The 20,734-nt window shown below is 53.8% G+C and overlaps 5 protein-coding genes across 5 annotated transcripts; 3 read left to right on the top strand and 2 right to left on the bottom strand.

Moving 5' to 3' along the window:
- Positions 1 to 149: 149 nt before the first annotated feature.
- On the bottom strand, positions 150 to 4,628 carry J4E88_006464 (uncharacterized protein; the record flags this gene model as incomplete). Its single annotated transcript, XM_049400089.1, has 3 exons — positions 150 to 1,429; positions 2,039 to 4,418; positions 4,467 to 4,628. 3 exons carry the CDS (start codon positions 4,626 to 4,628, stop codon positions 150 to 152), a joined length of 3,822 nt encoding a protein of 1,273 aa, XP_049254400.1.
- A 743-nt stretch (positions 4,629 to 5,371) lies between these two features.
- On the top strand, positions 5,372 to 8,665 carry J4E88_006463 (uncharacterized protein; the record flags this gene model as incomplete). The annotated part of the gene is made up of 4 exons (XM_049400088.1): positions 5,372 to 5,561; positions 5,609 to 5,873; positions 5,919 to 8,436; positions 8,498 to 8,665. The coding sequence occupies 4 exons, from the start codon at positions 5,372 to 5,374 to the stop codon at positions 8,663 to 8,665; spliced, it is 3,141 nt and encodes a 1,046-aa protein (XP_049254399.1).
- Positions 8,666 to 9,299: 634 nt separating this feature from the next.
- On the bottom strand, positions 9,300 to 14,870 carry J4E88_006462 (uncharacterized protein; the record flags this gene model as incomplete). The annotated part of the gene is made up of 3 exons (XM_049400087.1): positions 9,300 to 10,610; positions 10,660 to 14,825; positions 14,864 to 14,870. 3 exons carry the CDS (start codon positions 14,868 to 14,870, stop codon positions 9,300 to 9,302), a joined length of 5,484 nt encoding a protein of 1,827 aa, XP_049254398.1.
- A 1,490-nt stretch (positions 14,871 to 16,360) lies between these two features.
- GCD11 (eukaryotic translation initiation factor 2 subunit gamma) lies at positions 16,361 to 18,063 on the top strand (the record flags this gene model as incomplete). The annotated part of the gene is made up of 5 exons (XM_049400086.1): positions 16,361 to 16,497; positions 16,548 to 17,515; positions 17,567 to 17,763; positions 17,812 to 17,981; positions 18,033 to 18,063. 5 exons carry the CDS (start codon positions 16,361 to 16,363, stop codon positions 18,061 to 18,063), a joined length of 1,503 nt encoding a protein of 500 aa, XP_049254397.1.
- Positions 18,064 to 18,864: 801 nt separating this feature from the next.
- J4E88_006460 (uncharacterized protein) lies at positions 18,865 to 20,206 on the top strand (the record flags this gene model as incomplete). The annotated part of the gene is made up of 2 exons (XM_049400085.1): positions 18,865 to 19,743; positions 19,802 to 20,206. 2 exons carry the CDS (start codon positions 18,865 to 18,867, stop codon positions 20,204 to 20,206), a joined length of 1,284 nt encoding a protein of 427 aa, XP_049254396.1.
- Positions 20,207 to 20,734: the final 528 nt, after the last annotated feature.

The raw sequence follows: 20,734 nt of genomic DNA, 5'->3' as shown, positions 1-20,734 counted from the left end.
GTATTGCTTGCAGAAGCATCACCCAAGTCAAATGAAACATCGATGGAGGGCAACGCGTTCAAGAATTGAAGCTACACTTTTCCCTAGCCAAAATGGTATCTACGATATGCGCCCAAACACCTATATGATGGCACTTCTACCAGCGAGAATCACGAGCCGAGAGCGCGGTTGATCTGCACCCTCTTATCCTCACCACCCGAGACAATACCCACTGCACTATCCCATCTTACGCTGAAAACCTTCGCGCCTTCTCCATGACTCTTGGCACTTTCGCGTCCTTGCCTGTAAATCGTGTACACGCTCTCACCAGTCATTCCCTCTCCAACCTGACCACCTGTGCTAACATTCCTGAGATCCCAAATCTGCACCGTTCCGTCATGCGAAGCAGACGCCAGGTTGTATTCGGAAGATGGATCCGTGTCCAAAGAAACAACACCGTTCTTGTGGCCTCGTAGTGTCATGACACTAATTTGCGTGGCAGATGCGCGGGGATCGACCAATGTGATGTGTCGTGCTGAGGTACCGGTTGCAAGCAGGTTTCGGGAGGGGATGGCGCATAGGGAGAGAAGCGAGTGACCGGTCGTTCGGGTGTCAACGCACGATTGGGTAGGCAGATCCCATGTTTTGAGTGTGTGGTCGTGAGATGCCGAGTATGCGACTGTAGCATCGTCTGGTTTGAAGATGACGCTAGATACCGGCGAAGTGTGACCGCTGAATGTAGCCAGTGCTCCGCGAGCGGGGACCGTGCGATCGGGCTTTGAAAGCTTCTGTCGCTTGTTCGACGCAGCCGTTGAACTGGGCAGGAAGTTCGCCGGCGCGACGGGGTTCTCCTTTGCGTTGCTCGAGAACAGCGAGATAGTGGTATCCGAGGAGGCGGAGAGAACGCGACTCGAAGGCGCATGGACTGCGACGTCTTCTACACCCCAGCGGTGGTTGAACAGCTCGAGAGCTGTGGTGATAGTCCTCGCATCATCGTCGTACTTGTAGACACGGACGGTGTTGTCCAGCCCTGCAGCTACCATCTTCTTCTCCGATAACCATTTAGCCGTCTTCAAGCTTGTAATTCGACCACTGTTATTGGGAGCCTCTGAAGTCGCCAAAACATCGCCCGAGGTATTCCACACTCTTAACAGTCCATCATAACTCGCGCTCAATATCCTCTCTTGCCCACTTTGCACTCCCGACAGAACATCCACGGCCGAAACCCAGTCGTCGTGTTCGAAGCTCGTGACGTTTAGCGGTGGCACCAAAGCCCTCGTGTATTCAACGTCCAGCGTCGATTCGGCATTGATACCATTTTTCGTGAGGAATTCGTCGATTGTGGTTCGGAGAAATTCGCCGTTGATCAAGATGTCGAAGGGTATGCGACTGCCGTCATCGCGGTGCAGGAGTTCGTTCACAAGTGTAGAAAGCTTGTGTCGAGTCAAAGCTGTGAGCGCATCGGCGTTAGCTCTGTATCTAGACGGACTGCGCAGCGCTTTGTAGTCTGAGACCACAGCAGCGTAGTCGCGACGGCTCGCATTGCTGCGCAAACATGCTGCGGTAGGTGGCTAGAGGCCGCGACATGCGACTAGGCTTCCGGTAGTTCTACTCACATGTCTGAACCAAGAGGATGTTCGGCTCCTCCGAAATCTGCAGAGCAGCATCGCGCGTCGTAAGGCGAATCTGCACCTTGGTCTCTGCGGCGTCGATATCCATGGCGTCGGCGGGTTTGGCGGTATATGTTGATTGGTGTTGAAGTTACGAAGCTTAGGAAATTTTGGGATCTCGAACTTTTTTTCGAATCCGGTTAGCGCGGAAGGAGCCAGCCAGTCGGCGTTCGTGAACCTCCGCTCGTGGTACTATATATTGTGTCTCTTCAGTAGTTCAATCTATGCAGAAAGTATTAAAGCCGGCTGATAGTCGGATATAGGTTTTCGGTGTTTCAGAAGACTAACCGAGAACTAGGGTCGATCTATCACTAGAGTACTACGCATGCGCTCAAGAGGAAAGTCGTGTGTTGTTTCCTTCACGTAAATTGTCATTTACTAAGTCATACTGGTTCTCCTGATCTCAGCGATAGCTCTCCTCCGGTGATCACTAGGCGCGAACAGAGCCTCGATCAATCCAATCACCTCTTCAGCTTCCATCTCCAACTTCAGCTCGCCGTCCGTCCAGAAGTATTTGATATCCGCAAGGCTGCTGTCCAGAATTTCGCTCAGATACTGGAATTTGAACCAGTTGGGCGTGTAGATACCGGCCATGTCTCTTGTTTCTCCGTTGCCATCCTCGGTCTGGAAGTGTTGGGATAGAGTAGCAAGCGAGACACAGTACCCATGTAACTTCCTCGACTCATCTTCTGCAATATCTGACATGTCCTCGACGTCGTTGATAAACTTTGTGAGGGCAGCTGACACCAACGAGCCAAGGGACTGATGTAGAGCGCTATGTGAAAGGACATTCTGCCACTGTCGCTTCACATCACCTATGCGATCTATTGTCGTAGCGATGGCGTCATCACAGACCGTAGCGAACGGAACGTTCGTACAGCCTTGGAAGCCTTGCGCATCTTCAAGATGATCCCGGATGATCTGTCTTTGTGACTCCATCTCGCGTCCGTATGCACGCTTTCCAAATCCGTCGATCGTCTTGATGTCAGATTCGATCAGCGGTTGGAGGCGTTTGGAAGGTCGCAAGTGCTGTGGCAATGTAGACGATTTATCTCTTTCAGCTTGTTCTTGAAGAAAGAATCGCAGACGATCCGATAGTCGCTGGCAGTCGTTGTAGATGAGCATGTTACTGGCGATATCTTTTGAGTAATGCATCACAGCAGTAGCTCGGTACATTGCCAACAGGAGGCTCGGAATCGCATATAGACCCCCGCTTGCGGGTGCGATTGCAGACTTGACCAGCTCGGATGAGTTTAGCGTGTCTACTTCTGCAATGACCTGCAAGATTATCTCCATTATGGCATCTGGGATCGCTGTCACTGTATATGTCTCCCGAAGGGTGACCTCCTGGTGCGCCGACTGTTTTTGAGAGGCAGGTTTTCCGTTCGTATTCGATTGCTCCGTTGTATGTGCTGCAGGCTTCGGCGTTGTGGTGGGTTTGGTATCAGCCTCGTCATCCCAATCAGCGCCCCAATCATCTGCATCCTCTGCATCAGCTGGCTTTTCTTTGGCCTCTTGCTCTTTTGGTTCATCTCCGATCACGTCATCATCCTCACCCCAAGCACTCATATCCTCTTCTTCGATAGTCTCTTTTTTCTCTTCTGCGGTATCACCCTCCTCGTCCCAATCGGCGGCCCAGTCATCTTCTTGTTCGTTACCAGCGTGCAATGCATCACCCTTCGATATGACTTGCGTCTCGACCCGCTCAACAGTCTTCTTCTCTTGCACCTTCTTCGGAAATATCGTTTGTACTCGAGCGATCGCATCTTCTTTCTGTTTAGCAAGCCAGATCTCGGCAGATTTATCTACCCATTCAGCTAGACGATTCTGACCTGACCAGCCGAGCTCATCGAGGTACTCGACAAAGCCCAAGATATATGAAAGCGATTCTTGAAAATGTGGTATCCCGTCCGTTGATAATGGCACGGCAGGCAAAAGCAGGTTCGAGATCAAACGAGACGCAATGATCGGAACGATCTTTGAGGAAAGCGGAACTGCGATACTAGGCGGTAGACGCGTGCTCAAATACTCAGCGAGCAAGTGCATGTCCTCCAAGGTAGCCTTGACCGCACCATCATTCACCGGGCCAGCACGTTGGATCACATCTTCCTGGATGTTGAAGGCGGACACAACCCGGTCGGTGCCCATAGCCAGTCGGGGAGCGATTATGATCTTATCCAGGTCACGGCTCAAGCGGGTAACGAAGCTGTCCAGGAGACCCAACTTCGTAAGCGCCTCAACAGTTGTGTTGATATCGACTTTGGCCTCGCGTTCGATCGACTGATACAATGAGATTTTATGATTGGTGTTGTCGACTGCAATCAGCCCGTTCCAAGACTCGGTGACCGTCTCTACGATGGCTTTCTTCAGCTGCTCCTCCTTGATCTTCAGCACACCCACCGCTCTTGTAGTCGTGAACAGCCCAAGTCCCTGGAATGCGCCATCTGCATCCTCCAAAGTCTGTATGGCATGCATAACATGGCCATGTACAGCAGCATTTTGGGCAGAGTCGAGCAGGGTCGAGATGTCTCGAAGCTGCTCTACAGCACGTGCCAAGCTTTCGTTGTATGCAATTTCCGTGTGCAGTAGGCTGACCTTGCTTGCAGCATCCTGTACGCGAGCTGTATTCTCCTTTCCTGCCTCTGCTTGTTTTACAATCTCTTTGGCCGTTTCTTGCGAGCGTTTGATATCGTCTTGCAGCTTGCGTGCCTGTGCTATCCAGCCATCGACGTCGGGTGCTGCTTCTCTCGAGAGTTGGCGTACTTCGTCCTGGAACAACGGTCAGCGTTGCCTGGAGCACGCGCTACTTCAACACACCTTCGTCTCTTCTCTTGCCTTGGCAACTACCTCCAACAGCTTTGGAAGTGCGCTGGAAGGCACAGTTGCGGACGCGACATCCTGGTCCTGAGGAAACGCGCCATGCGCGGCCGACTGGAGCAGCGCGTCGCCTAGCTGCTCGTCCGAGACTTGCGAAGGCATTTGTAATCACGGGGTGATTGTCATGTCGATTCTAAGAAGGGTTTGCGGCGGAATAGTTCACAGGGCGTTCGCAACGTCGCAGGACCAACATTGAAGCTGCACGGACGTCCAAGCGACGTCAACTCCAGCGTTGCTGCCCCGCCACACTTACCCCGCCACGCTCAAGCCCTTGTGCTGAAGAAACAGGCACATGCACACGTGCGTTTGGAGACAACCGCAGGCCGCAGCAGATTCATTAGGCGCAGATTTATCTAGTCAATCCGCGGTAGCAGCATCTTAGCGGCGCCGCAGCACTACTCCCGGACAACTCGCCTCTCATATTGCCCTTCGTCATTCCCTCCTTCCTTGTTCGGAGTGGCTCTCTGCTCCTTGTACTCTATCTCATCCTCTCGTAAGTCTTTGTCATTTTCATTTTACTGCCATCTCACCGCTACCCGGGCTGGTATGTAGGCTTGCAGATTCAGCCGCATAATCACTGGCCGCGGCCTGTAGGCTTGTAGAGCATGGGTATACGCAATACACGCCCCCAAAACCTAAGGCTGCTTTTCTCTTGGAGACCCCGGTCGAATCGGTAGCGTGATTTTCTATATAATAGTGCGTTGGGCTACGTACAACAATCCAGCTAACACAGCAAGGGTAGTACCAATTCGGGCAACGCGGCCAGTGCCTGCGACTTCAGCACCAACAAAGGGTACACCTGCAATCTCACCCTATCAAGTCCTTCCTCCTTCAACTTCGACATCATGGGGTCAATACAGCAGGAGTCGCACTTCAAGAAGCTGCAGCAGTTCAAGGCAAATTACGCCGACGCTACATTCACTCAGTATGAATCCCAGCGGACGGGTCTTCGGGTAGTGGTAGTCGATCGAAAGGGTCCTAAGGTGTACGGAAATTTTGCGGTAGCCACGGAGATCCACGATGATTCGGGTGCACGTGAGTAGCATGGCTCGTGTTTCATTTACTTTTACTGACTGACGTAGCGCATACCCTTGAGCATCTCTGCTTCATGGGTTCGCGGAAATACCCTTTCAAGGGCGTACTAGACAAGATCGCCACCCGATCATACTCTGACACAAACGCATGGACGGATGTCTCCGAGACAGTCTATACTCTCTCAACTGCAGGTTGGGAGGGTTTTGCACAGCTGCTACCTATCTATCTAGACCACCTCATCGTACCTACGCTGACCGACGCCGGTTGTTACACTGAGGTCCATCACATCGATGGCAAGGGAGAGGATGCAGGGTGAGTATCTCTCAACGCGTTCACGCTGCCAGCTAACGACCCAAGTGTTGTCTACTCTGAGATGCAAGGACGTCAAAACCTGCAGGGCGATCTCATGGATCTCCAGATGCGTCGCTTTCTCTACCCTGAAGGCGATGGCTTCCGTATGGAGACGGGTGGCTTGATGGAGAACCTACGAGTGTCCACTGCAGAGCGTATTCGCCAGTTCCACCGAGACATGTATCAGCCTAAGAATCTACGAGTTATATTGATTGGAGAGGTCGATCATCCAAATCTCCTGGACATACTGGATAAGTTCGAAGACGAGATCATCGATCGCGTACCGGCTTACGATGCGCCCTTCAAGCGTCCATGGGTCGAATCGAAGCGCACTCCACCCCTGAGCAAGACCATTGTTGACACAGTCGAGTTCCCAGAAGAAGATGAGTCGACAGGTGAGGTGCAAATCGCCTTCCTAGGACCCGAGACTATCGATGACCTTGGAGAGACTGCCATCAACACACTGCTCAACTACCTTGCCGGGTCATCTGTTTCGGTTCTGGTCAACACACTCGTCGAGAAGGAACACCTTGCGAGTATGGTATACTTCTGGTGCAAGGGGCACACAGACATGATCATCTGGTGGACTCTGTCGTCTGTAGAGACTGACAAGCTGGCTGACGCCGAGAAGCGTTTCTTCGAGGTTCTTAAAGAACACGCTTCCAAGCCACTTGATATGAGCTACCTCAAGGACTGTCTCCATCGCTTCAAGCGCCAAACTCGATACATGTCTGAGATTGGCATGGATGAGTACAAAGACCCAATCATCAAAGATCACGTATTTGGTGACCGGAATGGTACTCATCTCGAAGACGCAATGGCCACTCTTGATGTATTCGACACACTTGACAAATGGACTGAGCAAGAGTGGCGAGCATATCTGAATAAATGGATGGTGGATGCTCACCACGTTTCCATCCTGGGTAAACCTTCGAAGGCATTGTCGGACAAAATCAAAGCGGATGAGGTTGCACGCGTCAAGGCACAACAAGAAAAGCTAGGCGAAGAAGGCCTGAAAAACTTGGCACAGAAGCTCAAGGAAGCCCAAGACGAAAACGACAAGCCTATCCCAGAGGAGATTATCGCCAGTGTTCATGTTCCCAGTACTGAGTCTATCCACTTCTTTGAGACTACAACAGCGCGTTCTGGTGTAGCAAGGAAGCTAGGAACTTCTGAGAACAACATCCAGAAGATTGTCGACAAGGACGAAAACGGTCTTCCCCTCTTCATCCACTTTGAACACATACCAACTTCGTTCGTACACTTCGGCTTAGCACTCGGAACTGCCTCGCTACCAACGGAACTCAAGCCTCTCCTCGGCGTATATCTAACCAACTTCTTCGCGACTCCGATCATGAAGGGCGGAAAGCGTATCGAGTTCGAGGAGGTCATTACCAAGCTTGAGCAGGATACCATTGAGTACTCCATGGACCGCGGTACCGATATTGGAAGCTCTGAGATGATCTACATCCCTTTCATTGCGGAGGCCGACAAATTCGAAACTGTTGTGCTATGGCTGAGGTCAATGCTCGTTGATTCAGTGTTCGATACCGAGCGCGTGATTTCTGCAGTCAAGAAGATGCTCGCGGACGTGCCCGAAGAGAAGCGAGATGGTAATTCCATGAGCTTTGCGGTCGACCGCATGATTCACTACAATGCCGCATCAGCTGTTCGCGCGACTGGTACGCTTGTCAAGGGTCTCTACCTCAAGCGCATCCTGAAGCTACTCAAGACGGAGCCTCAGCAGGTCCTTGATAAACTCGAAGCCCTACGCAAGCACCTCCTGACCTTCTCCAATATGCGCGTTCTCGTTACCGCCAACCTTGAGACCCTACCAAACCCAGTGTCCACCTTTAAGCACCTCACCGACGCCTTCAAGCCCGGCCCAGAGCCAACCGTGAATCCAATCGATGATCGCAACGCGCTCCTCTCAGATATCGGTCGTAATCCAGGCGGTACACACTACATCATCCCCATGCCCATCGACTCCTCCTTCGCAGTCCTCACATCCAAAGGACCCAAAGGCTACACAAACGCCCAACTGCCACCACTCATGGTCGCACTTGCCTATCTCGACGCCGTCGAAGGCCCCATGTGGACATCAATCCGCGGCACAGGTCTCGCCTACGGCAGCAACTTCTTCCGCGACCCCGAAACAGGACTGCTCAAGTTCCGCATCTCCAAATCGCCCAACGTCTTCGCTGCGTACAACAAAGCCAAGACGGTCATCAAGGAGTACGGCGACGGCACGCAGAAGTTTGAGAAGCTGGCGTTGGAAGGCGCGATTTCAAGTATCGTTCGCGACTTTGTTGACGAGCGCGCTACGGTTGTTGATGCGGCTAGGAGTTCCTTTATCGATACTGTCACGCGTGGTGTGGGCAAGGACTGGCAGGCCTGGGCACTGCGTGAGGTGCGCAAGGTGACTGAGGAAGACGTGAGGAACATCTTGAATGAGGTCGTGTCGGGTGTGTTTGTGCCTGAGAAGACGGATCTGGTCGTGACTTGTGGTGGTATCATGACTGACGTATGTTTCCCACCTGTCCTTGGATTCTGTGTTTTGGTAGAATGCTAATCATTCTGTACAGGGCCTCAAGAAGGACTTTGAGGGCGCAGGCTTCAAGATCGAGATGAAGCAGCTCACCGACTTCCAGGATGCATATGGCCTCGAGGGTGAGGAAGATGACGAGGACGATGACGAAGAAGTATCAGGTAGCGACGATGATTCTGAAAGTGGCTCGGAGATGGAGGAGTAGAAACTGGAAAGCTAACCTGAGTTCTACGCTCAGTCCACCTGGTTCGCCACGGACAGTCAACGCCGAAGTAGTAGCAGCAACTGCAATGCAAACACTTCAATCAAGATCCATAAAGTCCCTCTCAAATATTCATATTCATACACTAGCGCAACAACCCCTCTCTCCAAAATAACAAAGCAACAAACATCGTCGCCAAATATAGCCAAACCACACGTCAATCATGCCAGATTGAACCCAAAGACGGCCCCTCAAAAGGTATTGTAAATCATCTCTCTCGTAAATACATACAAGGAAAGTAGGTATAAAAAAGACACCAAAGCTTAGACGCCGGCAATGCCTCTCTCGACCCCAGCAGCCGCAGTCGTAGATGTTGCGTATTCGAAGAAAGCCAGAATGTAGAAAGAGAGAGAGAAGGACTCTCGGCGTTCGAAGGTATCAAGGAGAGAAGGAGGGATTTGGGGGAATCACATACGAAAAAGGAGAAGCCGAACGCGGTAAGGAACACACCCAGATACACACAAACGCCCGTTGGGTCAGGTGACACAATCGCCGAAAACGCCGCCCGCAAAACCCAAAGGTAAGCAAATTCCGATCTTCGTTGTAATCCAACTGCTCTTGAAACTGGCTAGCCAAACTATGCATCTTCGGGTAAAATGCGCGCAAAATGCTTTTCCCAAATCCATCCCACTGTCTTCGTTTGGTCGTCTTGGTTTCGCGCGAGCCATAGCTCACCCTTCATGCCGATTACATCGAATATCTCGCCAGGCACATACACAAGGTATGGTATTCCGCCTTCGCGGCGGTCGTGCGCAATGTTGAACTCGAAGAGACTGGCTGCCAGGAAGAGTACCTCTGGCTCGTCGGTATCGGCGGGTGTAGTGGGAAGGTCTTCGACACTGCCACGAAGAGGCGAATCTGACATCGGTAGCGCAGAGTTGAAGACACCGGATGCGCGTGTGGATCCCGGTAATGATGGTGGCTGAGAGGTGGGCGCGGAGAATGTGTGGGTAATAGGTTGCGAGGGTGAGAGGAAAGACGGGCCTAGTTGCGGTGGGAAGTCGAATGCGTTGATACTCAATGGCGAGTGCTCTATGTCTACTGCTCCGTCGAGACCCATGTAGTTGTGGCTGTTGCGAGAAGGACCGGTGTTGCGTCGCTCTTTGCGCACTATGGTAGAGTCACTGTTGTCAGACACAGGACTGAGTGCGCGTGCTTCCCGTAATGATGTAGGTCCAGGGCCAGCCCGACCTGATCCATTGGGTGGGTAGAGAGAGGGGTACGCTGGCCCTGCCGGGGATGAGCGTGGCGGGTTATCAAGACTCCGCGGATGTGATCGGGGTGCATAACCGCCGCTATTCCGCGTTTTCGAGTCAAGCATTGATGCTTCGCTCCCGATAGATTCAGTGCGCCGCGACGATGAGTTGCGGGACGAGCCGCCGCCGCCGTCGGAAGAGAGTGTTGGAACAGGAGACGTCATGTTGGAAATGTCGACCAGGAGATTCCTGTTGATGATACCCAATCTGTTCGCGAGATCCTGCATCGGCTTGTAGTCCGAGTGGAAGCGTTCAACGTACGATTCGAGGTCGTATCGAAGAGATGTCGTGTGTTGCGGCTCGCTCTCAAGCAGTGGGAGAATCTTCTTCGAGCAAGTCTTGTACCAGTCCTTTTGCAAACACATGAACAGAGTCATAAGCGTGCGCATAAGACCCTTTGTTCTTTCATACAGAAGTGGTAGTTCGTGTTTGAGTGTGTCGTTGATCGTGCTGAACTTTTTGGATGACTCCTCTAGGTCCGGGTCGACCTTTTCGCCACGGTCAAGTGCTTGTTTGTGCTTGACGTAGTATAGCAGGTACTTTTTGCGCTGCTCGATAGTCTTCTGATACGACACCCACATCTCCCAGAGATCGCCGACGGGCTTTAGGACACGGCTTCGAACGGCAGCTTTCTGTGACATGGTTAGCGGTATATAGGCGGCGTGCTGCTCAAATCCTTACGTGATCTTCCAATGCCTTGTTCTGCAGCTCGAAATGAGCCATTGCCCATTTTCGCCATGTGCTTTCAATCTCCGGATACACGGATGGTGCCACCTCGCAGACAGTGATGAAGCCCAAAAACACGATGTTAAGCTGAAGGTAATGCTCGGTGATCGAATCAAGATACTGTTCAAAATCGCGAATAACGATCTGAAGCTGGAAAAAGTGCCCACCGAACTTCTGTTCTTTCGACTTGTAGTCCTGGTCTTTGAAAGTTTTGTCGGCTTCGTCGTACGCTTTACTCTTGTCGACCTTGGGAATGAAAGCCTTGACAAAAGTCTTGCCCAGGCCGCTCTTCTTCTCTTTCTTGCCCTCCGAAGCAGCAGCACGGAAGGTATCAGAACGGGCTTTGGCCTGATTGATGCGCTGACTCATTGCTCTCAATTCTTCGAATGCTTCTTTGATCTTCGGTAGATCGGGATGGTCCGGGTCGGTGATCTCTTGCAAGGACTGAAGGATCAGCGGATACTTCAACAAGCGTTGACACGGCTTCAACAATAGAGAGTCCAGATCCCACGCTTGGGTCATGTTTTCCACTTGCTCGAAGCAAGCAGTAACCCATCCAGATAACGCCTCATTTCCTTGGTTCTTCTTGATGAAAGCACTGGCATTGTCCTGATTCAGGAAATATGTCGTGTAAAGTCTTTCCATCTTCTCCTTGTTGTCCAAGAAGACTTGACCAATGGTGGTCAATCGATCATTCTCCAGAGTGCAGTTCTCAAACTGATTTGGTGAGTCTTCAGATGGTCGCCGAGCATGCATCGGTGATTCTCCAGAATCGTGCGATTTACCATCAGAGGAGTCACGGTTCCAGGGTCCGGTTGGAGGCGGTATCTCATAGTTGACGATGGGCTTTGCAGCCTTCTTGAATGCACGGAACAGCGACAAAGAGAACTTCTCCAGTTCTTTGCAGTTACTGAACAGCAACCTCTTCTCCTTCTCGCTCATCATATTCTGCGCGGTCGCCTCGAAGATGTTGTGTGCGATCATCATATCTATGCAGAATTGATGTTCCGTTGTAAGCAGCTCTTCCAGCGTGCGATATCGCTTTATCAAAGCTTGCCTGGCAGGATCAGGTTGGCCGTCTTCACCTTTCTCGGCTTCACTTGGCAGATCAATAGTACTCTCAATAGGCTGTGGGGTACCGTATCGATCCTCAAGACTCTGTTCTTGAACGTGAAGAACAGGAGTACGTGATCGTGCGGGATGCATTTCGAACTTGTCGTCGTTGAGCATGGGGCGTGAAAGCTGTTGATGTTGTGGCGCAACGTTGTAGGCATTTGGGCGAGAGGAGAGTTGTTGGTCGATGGATGGGTTCACGGGTGGGGGCGGCGGTGAATAGTTGGGACGGGGAGGCGCCGGAAGTGAATGCGGCATACTGTGCTGTAAGTCAAGTCCGAGTCCGCCATTCGTCCAAGCAAGTTGTGGGAGCTCAATGCGGTTGGTTGCGACAGATTTGTGCTCATCTGTTGAGGTTCGTGATAGCGCGTTGTGAGAAGGGTCTCCAGAAGAACTGCCGGAATGAGACGCATCCTCCTGGATGGTCGTGGTGGTGGAGCCTGCTGAATTTTGTGAGTAACGTCGCGAGGACGAAGTATAGATGATTGCCGTCCCGCCGCCATCAACTTCTGGCGATTCCTGGTGCAGCTGTGGTGTGTACGAATCCGGGCGTGACGGGGACGCCACTCTCATGGGCTCGCGCCTCGACTTGTCGTGTTTCGAGCCGTTGGCGTCACTTAACAGTCGAGCGAGATACGTCTCTGTAGACTCTTTCGAGGCCCAATCTTTGTGCTGTGCAATGACGGGCGAGACCTGCTGCACCCTTTCCTTCGATACCGACGCCAACTCTGGGGATATAACCGGCGATTGATGATACATGTTCAAGACTGAGTTTACGACGCTGTACGTCTCCGTGTTCAGCGTCAGCGATCCGAGTGTTCTATAGGGACCAAGACTGGCAGAGTCATCCGGATACAGCGTGTCACGCTTAGGAAGCGAATCTCCTGGCGATCCTTTTGTATCATGGCGAGAGATGGATGGCATATCTCTAGCATCGTGTGTTTGATCAGAACTATACCCATACGATAGAGCCTGAAGGCCTGCGCTGAAGCTTTCGGAGTCGGGCTCCCATGAATGTGACGGCGGCTCCTCGCTGAGCATGATGGGTATTGATTCCCGAACGCCTAGCTCTGACTGCTCCATTTCAGGGGATTGTGGAGCAGGCCGCTGTGGGGGAGGAGCAGTCCTCTGCGGCGGCGGGTGGAAGACGTGCGGTTGCAAGAGCTGGTGGTCCGGCTCCTGGTGTGCGGTCGGCGGCGTGAGAACAAAGCTTCCTGGAAGCCCTAGTACAGGCGATTCGTCGAAGTCGGTCACGGCTGATGCTGGCTGCTCGAGCGGCGGTACCGTGAGGCTGGACGTCTGGAGGCTCAGACGCTGTTGTTCGGGCGAGGGTGACGAGTGCTCGTCGCGCGACATGCGCTGGCCCTGCGTCTGCGCACGGGTCTCATGGGATTGCTCGATCTCAGCAACGCCAGGCAGCCCCGCGAGTTGCTCTTGGGGCGGGTCGAAGCTGCTCGCGAGTGGGAAGTACTCCTGCTCACCATGGGGGCCGGTGCCTGTCGAGTGGGAAGCGGGCGAGGGCTGGAGCGGCTGGCGTTCTCTCGAGTTGCGCAGGCGAGGCGACGTTGGGTGCGGCGGGGCATTGACGACAGCGGACACACTTGGTCCGCTCCTGGCACCCAAGGGCGACTTCCCTCGCTCGCGATATCCACGGTAGGCTAATGCGGGGAGCGTGGACTGGTCTGTGCCCCGGGAGACTGGAGCGACAGCCGCTGCAGCCAGTACCCTGTCCATCCGGGTGGGCGAGGCGCGGTTGCTGTGGTTCATGGCGCGGGTTGGGGTGTACTTGACGGAGCGCGTCGACGAGTTGGAGTCGGAGCCGGCGCTCAAACGCCGTGTCGCTACGGGTATCCTCGAACGCGGCGTGTGTCGTTGGGGCGACCGTGCAGGAGTTTGTTCTTGCGCATGTGCGCGCGCGGCGTGTTGCATGTCGTCGGCGAAGGCTGAGGTCGCCGCGCTGGCAGAGCGGCCATGGTGCGGGCTGGTGAAGGCGGCCGCGGGTGGTGCAGCGTCGCCGTGCGTGTTGTCGAGAACGGGAATCCCGAAGCCTGGCGAGAGCACGTCCTGGCCCGTCAGCACTTCGCCAAACAGCTGCCGCCCGCTGGGTGCAGACGCCCGATTCGGCGAGGCCACCTTCTTGGGCGTCGACGAGACGTGGTGGTCGATGCTGCTCCGGCTGCCATTCGTGCGGCGCGCGTTGCGAGGCGATGCCGGGGCGGGCTGGGGCCTGTCGCGCGGCTTGAGGTTGTTGAACTTGTGCGGCCCGTACGAGGCCTCTTTGCTCGGGCGTGCAGCCGATGCTGTCGACGAGATGGAGGCATGCGCACGCCGGGCGACGTCGTGCGTGCCCGCCCCAGCCCGGCTCGGCGTCCTGGAGCGAGAGCGCACGGCAGGCGAGGTCGCCGTCGAGCTGCTGGTGGGCGACTGCTCGAAGCGCTCGGCGAGGGCCCTCACTTTGTTGGAGACCTGGGGGGAGGAGCGAGTGGCCGCGGGCGGCGATGCAGGATTCGAGGCAGACCTCACGGCCGCTTTGGAGGTGGAGCGCGCGCCGTTCGTCATGGGCTGCCGCTGCCGCGCTGCGGGCATGTCGAGGCCGCGTTGCGGTGAGGGAGGTGCTGCTGCGTGCTCGGTCGTCGTGGTGTAGGCGGAGTAGTAGTGCTCGGGCGAGGTTCCCACGTCGTCGTCGGCATGGTCGAGCTCAGTCGACTGCAGCCAGTGTGAAACGGAGAGGCCGGGGTTGTATGCATATTCATGCGCTTGATCAGAATCCATATCCCATAGTCGGCGAGCGCAAAGGCGCAAAAGCAAGGCAGCGCCAACGTTGTCGGAGGAGGTGGGCCAATCTCGAGCAACAAGGGTTGCCAACGCAGACTCGCCGGCTCTCGCGCAGAGGGCGTCTGGGCCAATGACAGTCTCGAGGCCGGTGCTGCCCCAAGTCGACGAGTTGATATGTTTCAGCCTGAAAAGCAAGCGGAAGGGTTCCCGATACGGCGCGCTTGTGGGAGGTTCTGAACTGGCTGTGTCAGATCAACAACTGAGCCCACACGGTACATCTAAACTCCGTCGTTACCATGCAGCTAGGAAGCGGGATACCGGCGCCGCTCTCGATGGGGCGGCGCACGACGACGGCCTGGCCTTCGCATCTGGTATCTACATGGAGCAACCCAATATCTTCGACGTATGCTGTCCAGATGGTTTGGGCCAAGATGGAGGATCAACATGCTCTTTCGCGGCCTGCTTATCCATCCGTGCTTCTCGATGCTATGGGATGATAGCATCCCGCTTCCCCAGCCCGTAGCTCTACCAGTACTAGTGGATCGTGCTAGCCCTCGTTCCCAGGATAGCCGTGTTTTGCGTGCCCAGGGGTAGGTCGATCTGTAGATGCAGCTGACCTAATGGCGCTCTACCAGACAGTCGTTCCAAGATTACTATACAATGGCATGCGGGTTTACCATGGCCAGGATGATGGGGTTTGGCACGATGTGAGCTAGTCGCAAACAGACCTGTGGACATGGCAGCATCCATGCTATACTCACAAAGAGCATCGGGACACAAACAACTTCACTCAGGCGTGCAGCATTGGAAGTTTATAAAATGAACGTAGCATCTCACATGCAGCTGACATAAGATGTGTAGGCGTACGAGGGACACTCTGACACAAGCAGAAGGTACCAGTGTCTCAAAGATATATAGACATTTCGACAAGATGATGAGGTGATTTTGCTTTAACGACCCTGTAGGAGAGGGCACCAAGGGGCACTTGCTCATTCGAGTTCCGCGTCGTTCATTATCTTTCCCGCCCTGAGGCGTTAAACCGCAGCGTACATCCCAGCACCTAAACATCTGGCCAGGAAGCCCGACATCTGGCTCGTGTGGCTGAGATACCTCTGCTTATGTAGATCTTTCAACGGAGCCACGTTGTCCAGTGCACAGCCAGTTTGTGGCGATGTCGCATCGCACATTTCATCATGAGCATGCAGTGTCCGAAGAGGTTATGCCCAGGACTGCGTCGCTACCGAGAAACATCACATCCATGGAGAAGTCTCTCACCTTCACATCCATCACGTCAACTGTAATGTACGACCAATCATTGCGCTCTCTCCCACTGCAAAAGCAGGGAGAAACCGCACCCAAGATCAGCCAAAGTATTCCTCTCCACTTCACAGACGGTTTTCGTTCTCATGGAGACCTCACACCGTCCATAGACGACGGGTCTCTCCAAAGAAAATGCTTTTCGTGAGTGTGCAATTTGTTTGCGTTGTTCAATGAAGAGGAAAGGCAGGGACGGCCGCGATTGAGATTTTCTTCAGCAGGCCGGCGGAACCTTTGGCCGGGACGCTTGGACGCAGCACGCAGCCCCGCCACAGGCAGGTGGGCTGTTCCGGATTTGGGTTTGAGTCACTTTGTGTGGGATTTGAAGTCGAAAGTTGCCTGCCGCCAGTCTCCACCACCGCAGCTGCTCGACTGACCAGTCTAATACCTCATCCGAAACCACCAAACCAACTACGCCCCGATCCCCAAACTCAATCCCAAGTTGCCCAGCATGGAGTCCGAATCCGACCACGACCACCGCGATGACGAGAGCATGTCGGAACATGAGGAGATTGAGGAGACGAAGCCCAAGTCCGCAATGAAGAAGGGCCGCGAACCCGCGGCGCCCGTCGTGCGCCCAGAGCTTCCGTAGGTGTTGAAGACATGAGGCTCTGCGCTGCATAGCTAACGCGCACAAGCGAACAACCAGACCCAAGCACCCTCGACCTCACCACGCTGAACCCGCTGTCGCCCGAGATCATCTCCCGCCAAGCCACAATCAACATTGGAACCATTGGCCACGTCGCCCACGGAAAGAGTACTGTCGTCAAGGCCATCTCCGGTGTGCAGACAGTCCGTTTCAAGAACGAACTCGAGAGGAATATTACCATCAAGCTCGGTTACGCCAACGCGAAGATCTACCAATGCGATAACCCAGAGTGCCCGCGCCCAACATGCTACCGGTCATACAAGAGCGACAAGGAGGTCGACCCCGCGTGTGAGCGTGAAGGATGCGAAGGCAAATACAGACTGAAGCGCCACGTCTCTTTCGTCGACTGCCCCGGTCACGACATTCTCATGAGTACTATGTTGTCAGGTGCCGCCGTCATGGACGCTGCGCTACTCTTGATCGCTGGAAACGAAACTTGCCCGCAACCGCAGACAAGTGAACATCTTGCTGCCATTGAGATCATGAAGCTGAACCACATCATCATTCTTCAGAACAAGGTCGACCTGATGCGGGAGGACAGCGCTGCGTCGCATTACGAATCCATTCTCAAGTTCATCCGTGGAACCGTCGCCGATGGCTCGCCTATCATCCCCATTTCTGCCCAGTTGAAGTTCAACATCGATGCCATCAACGAGCACCTCATCAGCAAGATCCCCGTCCCAGTACGAGACTTCTCCGCGAAGCCCCACATGATCGTCATTCGATCCTTTGACGTCAACAAGCCTGGTGCTGAAATCGATGAGCTGAAGGGTGGTGTTGCTGGTGGCAGTATCTTGACCGGTGTATTGAAGCTGGGAGACGAGATTGAGATCAGGCCCGGTATCGTGTCAAAGGACAGCGCCGGAAAGATTCAGTGCAAGCCTATCTTCTCAAGAGTAGTGTCTCTGTTTGCCGAGCACAACGATTTGAAGTTCGCCGTTCCGGGAGGACTGATCGGTACGTGACGATTCCTGCAGACTCATGCACCACTCAACTAACACACAACAGGTGTCGGTACACGCGTTGACCCTACTCTGTGCCGTGCGGATCGTCTCGTTGGTTTCGTCCTAGGTCTCCGTGGACACCTTCCCAACATCTACACTGAACTCGAAGTCAACTACTTCCTCCTCCGGAGATTGCTTGGTGTCAAGACTGCAGACGGCAAGCAGGCCAAGGTAGCCAAGCTTGCAAAGAACGAAGTCTTGGTAAGTTTCTATCCACGATGGCAGATGACAAAGCTAACACTCGCGCAGATGGTCAACATTGGGTCAACCGCTACCGGTGCCAAGGTTGTTGCTGTCAAGGCTGACGCTGCCCGTCTGTCCCTCACTTCACCTGCATGCACAGAGATCGGTGAGAAGGTGGCGTTGTCCAGACGTATCGAGAAGCACTGGCGTCTCATCGGCTGGGCCAACATCGTAGCGTAAGTTTCACGGCATATCTAGTTGCGTCCACGAGCTGACATCTTCATTAGTGGTAACATTCTCCAACCTATCGTCGACTGAGCGGGCATGGCGCGTAGTGGGGTAGCTCTCGAGGAGTGGAACGACAAACTTTACGAAGGGACGACGTAGACATAAGCGGTATGACGGCAAGACCTGTGCATTTGGTTCCTAGCATTTTCTGCCGGAGTCGGTTGCGCTTGGAGATGGGCACCAAAAGTGGTTTTCTCGCAGCTGTGTTTTAGACAGCATCTCGAAGCCATGACAGCAGAGGGCTAGCGTCACTAGGGAGCGAGCGTCTTGTGTATCAGTACGTTCTCCAGCACAGTGTAGCCGCATATAATGAAGCATGTACATCCACTGGAATTGTTGGGAATGCGGATGACAGCGGGTCACGCAGGCGGAAAGTAGGCCGATCTTCACATGAAAGCCATTCTGTAACATGTGCAAGAAGCTGGCCTACCAACGTCAGATCTGCGTGCTAGCCTACATTTGCCTCACTGTCCCCTCACTGCGCGTTGTACGATTTCTCCGCTCTCAGTATTGCTTTGATTGCCTATACGAGGTATGTTTGCGAGGCTCCAGTATTATGCCGGTATAAGGCCAGCACACGCTCAAAGGTTCACGTGCACTGACTCGGGGTTTAGAGTTCAACTTGCCCTCGCGTGCTAAACACCGCAACAGTTATACGAGTACGCGCATCTGATTGTGCGGCGACTGGTAGCGCGTCTGTCTTTTCTTCTTTACGCTCGCTGTTGGTATTACTTTTATCCTGTATTGTAATTGCAAGCATACATTGCAGCGGTCGACACGACAACGAAGTTTGCGGGACCCTGCCCAGGACGGAACTGAAGCGCGACGGCTATGGAAGAAGACCCTTCGAAAGCGAGAGCGGCGCCACCTCCGCTGCACATTTACCGCCCCATCCCGCGTCGCAACTTCGAATCCCATAACGACACGGCCGATTCGCCCACGCACGCCTTTTCACAAGCCACGCCCCCGAGCGCGACCGAGAACCGGAGATCGTCTGACTTCCTCGCGCAGCTCAATGCGCGCTTACTCAGGACCTTCAACTCGCGCGACGATGACTCGGAAGACCAGGAGAGGGAGAGGGGGCCGCCGCCGCGGAACAAGAGCTACTTGAACATGACGAGCAGCACGCTTTCCGGCATATACGACGAGACGGGCGCGAACACGGCGGGTGAACTCAGCACGGCGGAAACGCCCTGGGGCACTGGCGCCGAGACCCCCGCACACACTGCCATGGGCTTCCAGCCCTGGGAAACGGGCATGGGAAGTCCTGATGGCGGACTGAGCTTGAAGACACAGGCCAGGAAAGGGTCCGCCATGGGCAAAGTCGAAGGAAGGCGGAGGAGTCACTCGGTCAAGCAACCGCGCCACGGCGTCTGGAAATACGTCGTGATCCTGGGCAAGCTCGTAGCATTATACATCTTTGGCGTCATCTATGGAGTCATTGTCTCGCATCTGCACGAGACGAGACAGTTGGCAGCTGTCCACGTCGAAGGTGTTGATCAAAAGAGTCAGACCTACCTTGCCACCTGGGGGTTGTTTGGGGTTGCCCTGGGAAGTCTGCTACCATACGTTGATCTCGTGTGGGATGCGCAACGGAGAGAGGACGAGAATGGAGACAAGGAGACGGAGACGCACGATTCACCCATCAGCGAGCAAATCAATGATGTGGTAAGGAGCGTAGCGGCCTTTGTAGGAATCGCGTTCGCTATCGTAAGTCTCATGAACTACTTGACTACACACATCGACCCTAACTAACACTCTCCCACAGCGCCGTCTCCCCTGGCAATCAACCCTCCAACTCACCCTAACACTCGCCCTCGTTAACCCAGCGCTCTGGTACATACTCGACCGCTCGAAGCCCGGTCTCTCCGTCTCACTCACCGTCACGTCCATCCTCACATCCTTCATCTTCCTCTCGAACCCCGACGTCCTTCCCTCGCCGTCTCTACCAGCAACAACAAACGCTACACAAGTTCCTTCTATGGGCAGTCACACGCATGCAAAAGGCAGGCCAGCACCGGTCGTTACACCAGAGCTGTTTGCTGGCATGATCAGCTACGAGAACCTGGCTGTGGTGACGTGGGTGGGCAGTGTTCTCTTTTGCAGTTGTGTGTGCTTTGGCAGTATAGGGAGGAGGTTGGCTGTGCTGGAGGAAAGTGGGTGGAAGAGGTGAAAATTGTTGTTATAGAGGCGTGAAAGCCTCGGAGATTACGTTGCAGTCTTGCGCAACTACGGCGTGTTGGGGTATTGCTAGACTTTGTGGACGGTATGGGGCGTCCGGAATGGATCAAAATTATTGGCTTCACGTGAAGCTTTGGATGCCATTTACCGTTATCATCAAGTGACATGTACTGCTCATTGATCATGTCTCCGTCTTCTCGTGCCCTTACTTGACTAGAGTCACACACCATAGCTGGTAGTGTGGGCATGTAGAAGTTGTACTTGCAATAAAACCCCAATGAGACAGTTCTTTACGAATCTCAGCCTCGACCCTCGATATTAGACCAGGAGTTTTTGGAATATGCACAAAATGTGTATCAAATCCTAGAATGTTGCTAGAAGCGCTTAGTCTAGTCGCAATCCACATTTTCACACGAGTAGCAAATACTACAACTGCATAACTAGAAAGCAAAAAGAGAGAGCAAAGATTGTCATTTCTCCCATAAACTAATGCTCACCTAAGCACTCAAGCAAGGAAAAA

This window comes from Alternaria novae-zelandiae, assembly GCF_023758075.1.
Source record: "Alternaria novae-zelandiae strain BMP 2774 chromosome Unknown scaffold_12, whole genome shotgun sequence".
Taxonomy (NCBI): domain Eukaryota; kingdom Fungi; phylum Ascomycota; class Dothideomycetes; order Pleosporales; family Pleosporaceae; genus Alternaria; species Alternaria novae-zelandiae.
The sequence above is the reverse complement of the archived record's forward strand: the minus strand, read 5'-3'. Positions and strand labels throughout refer to the sequence as shown.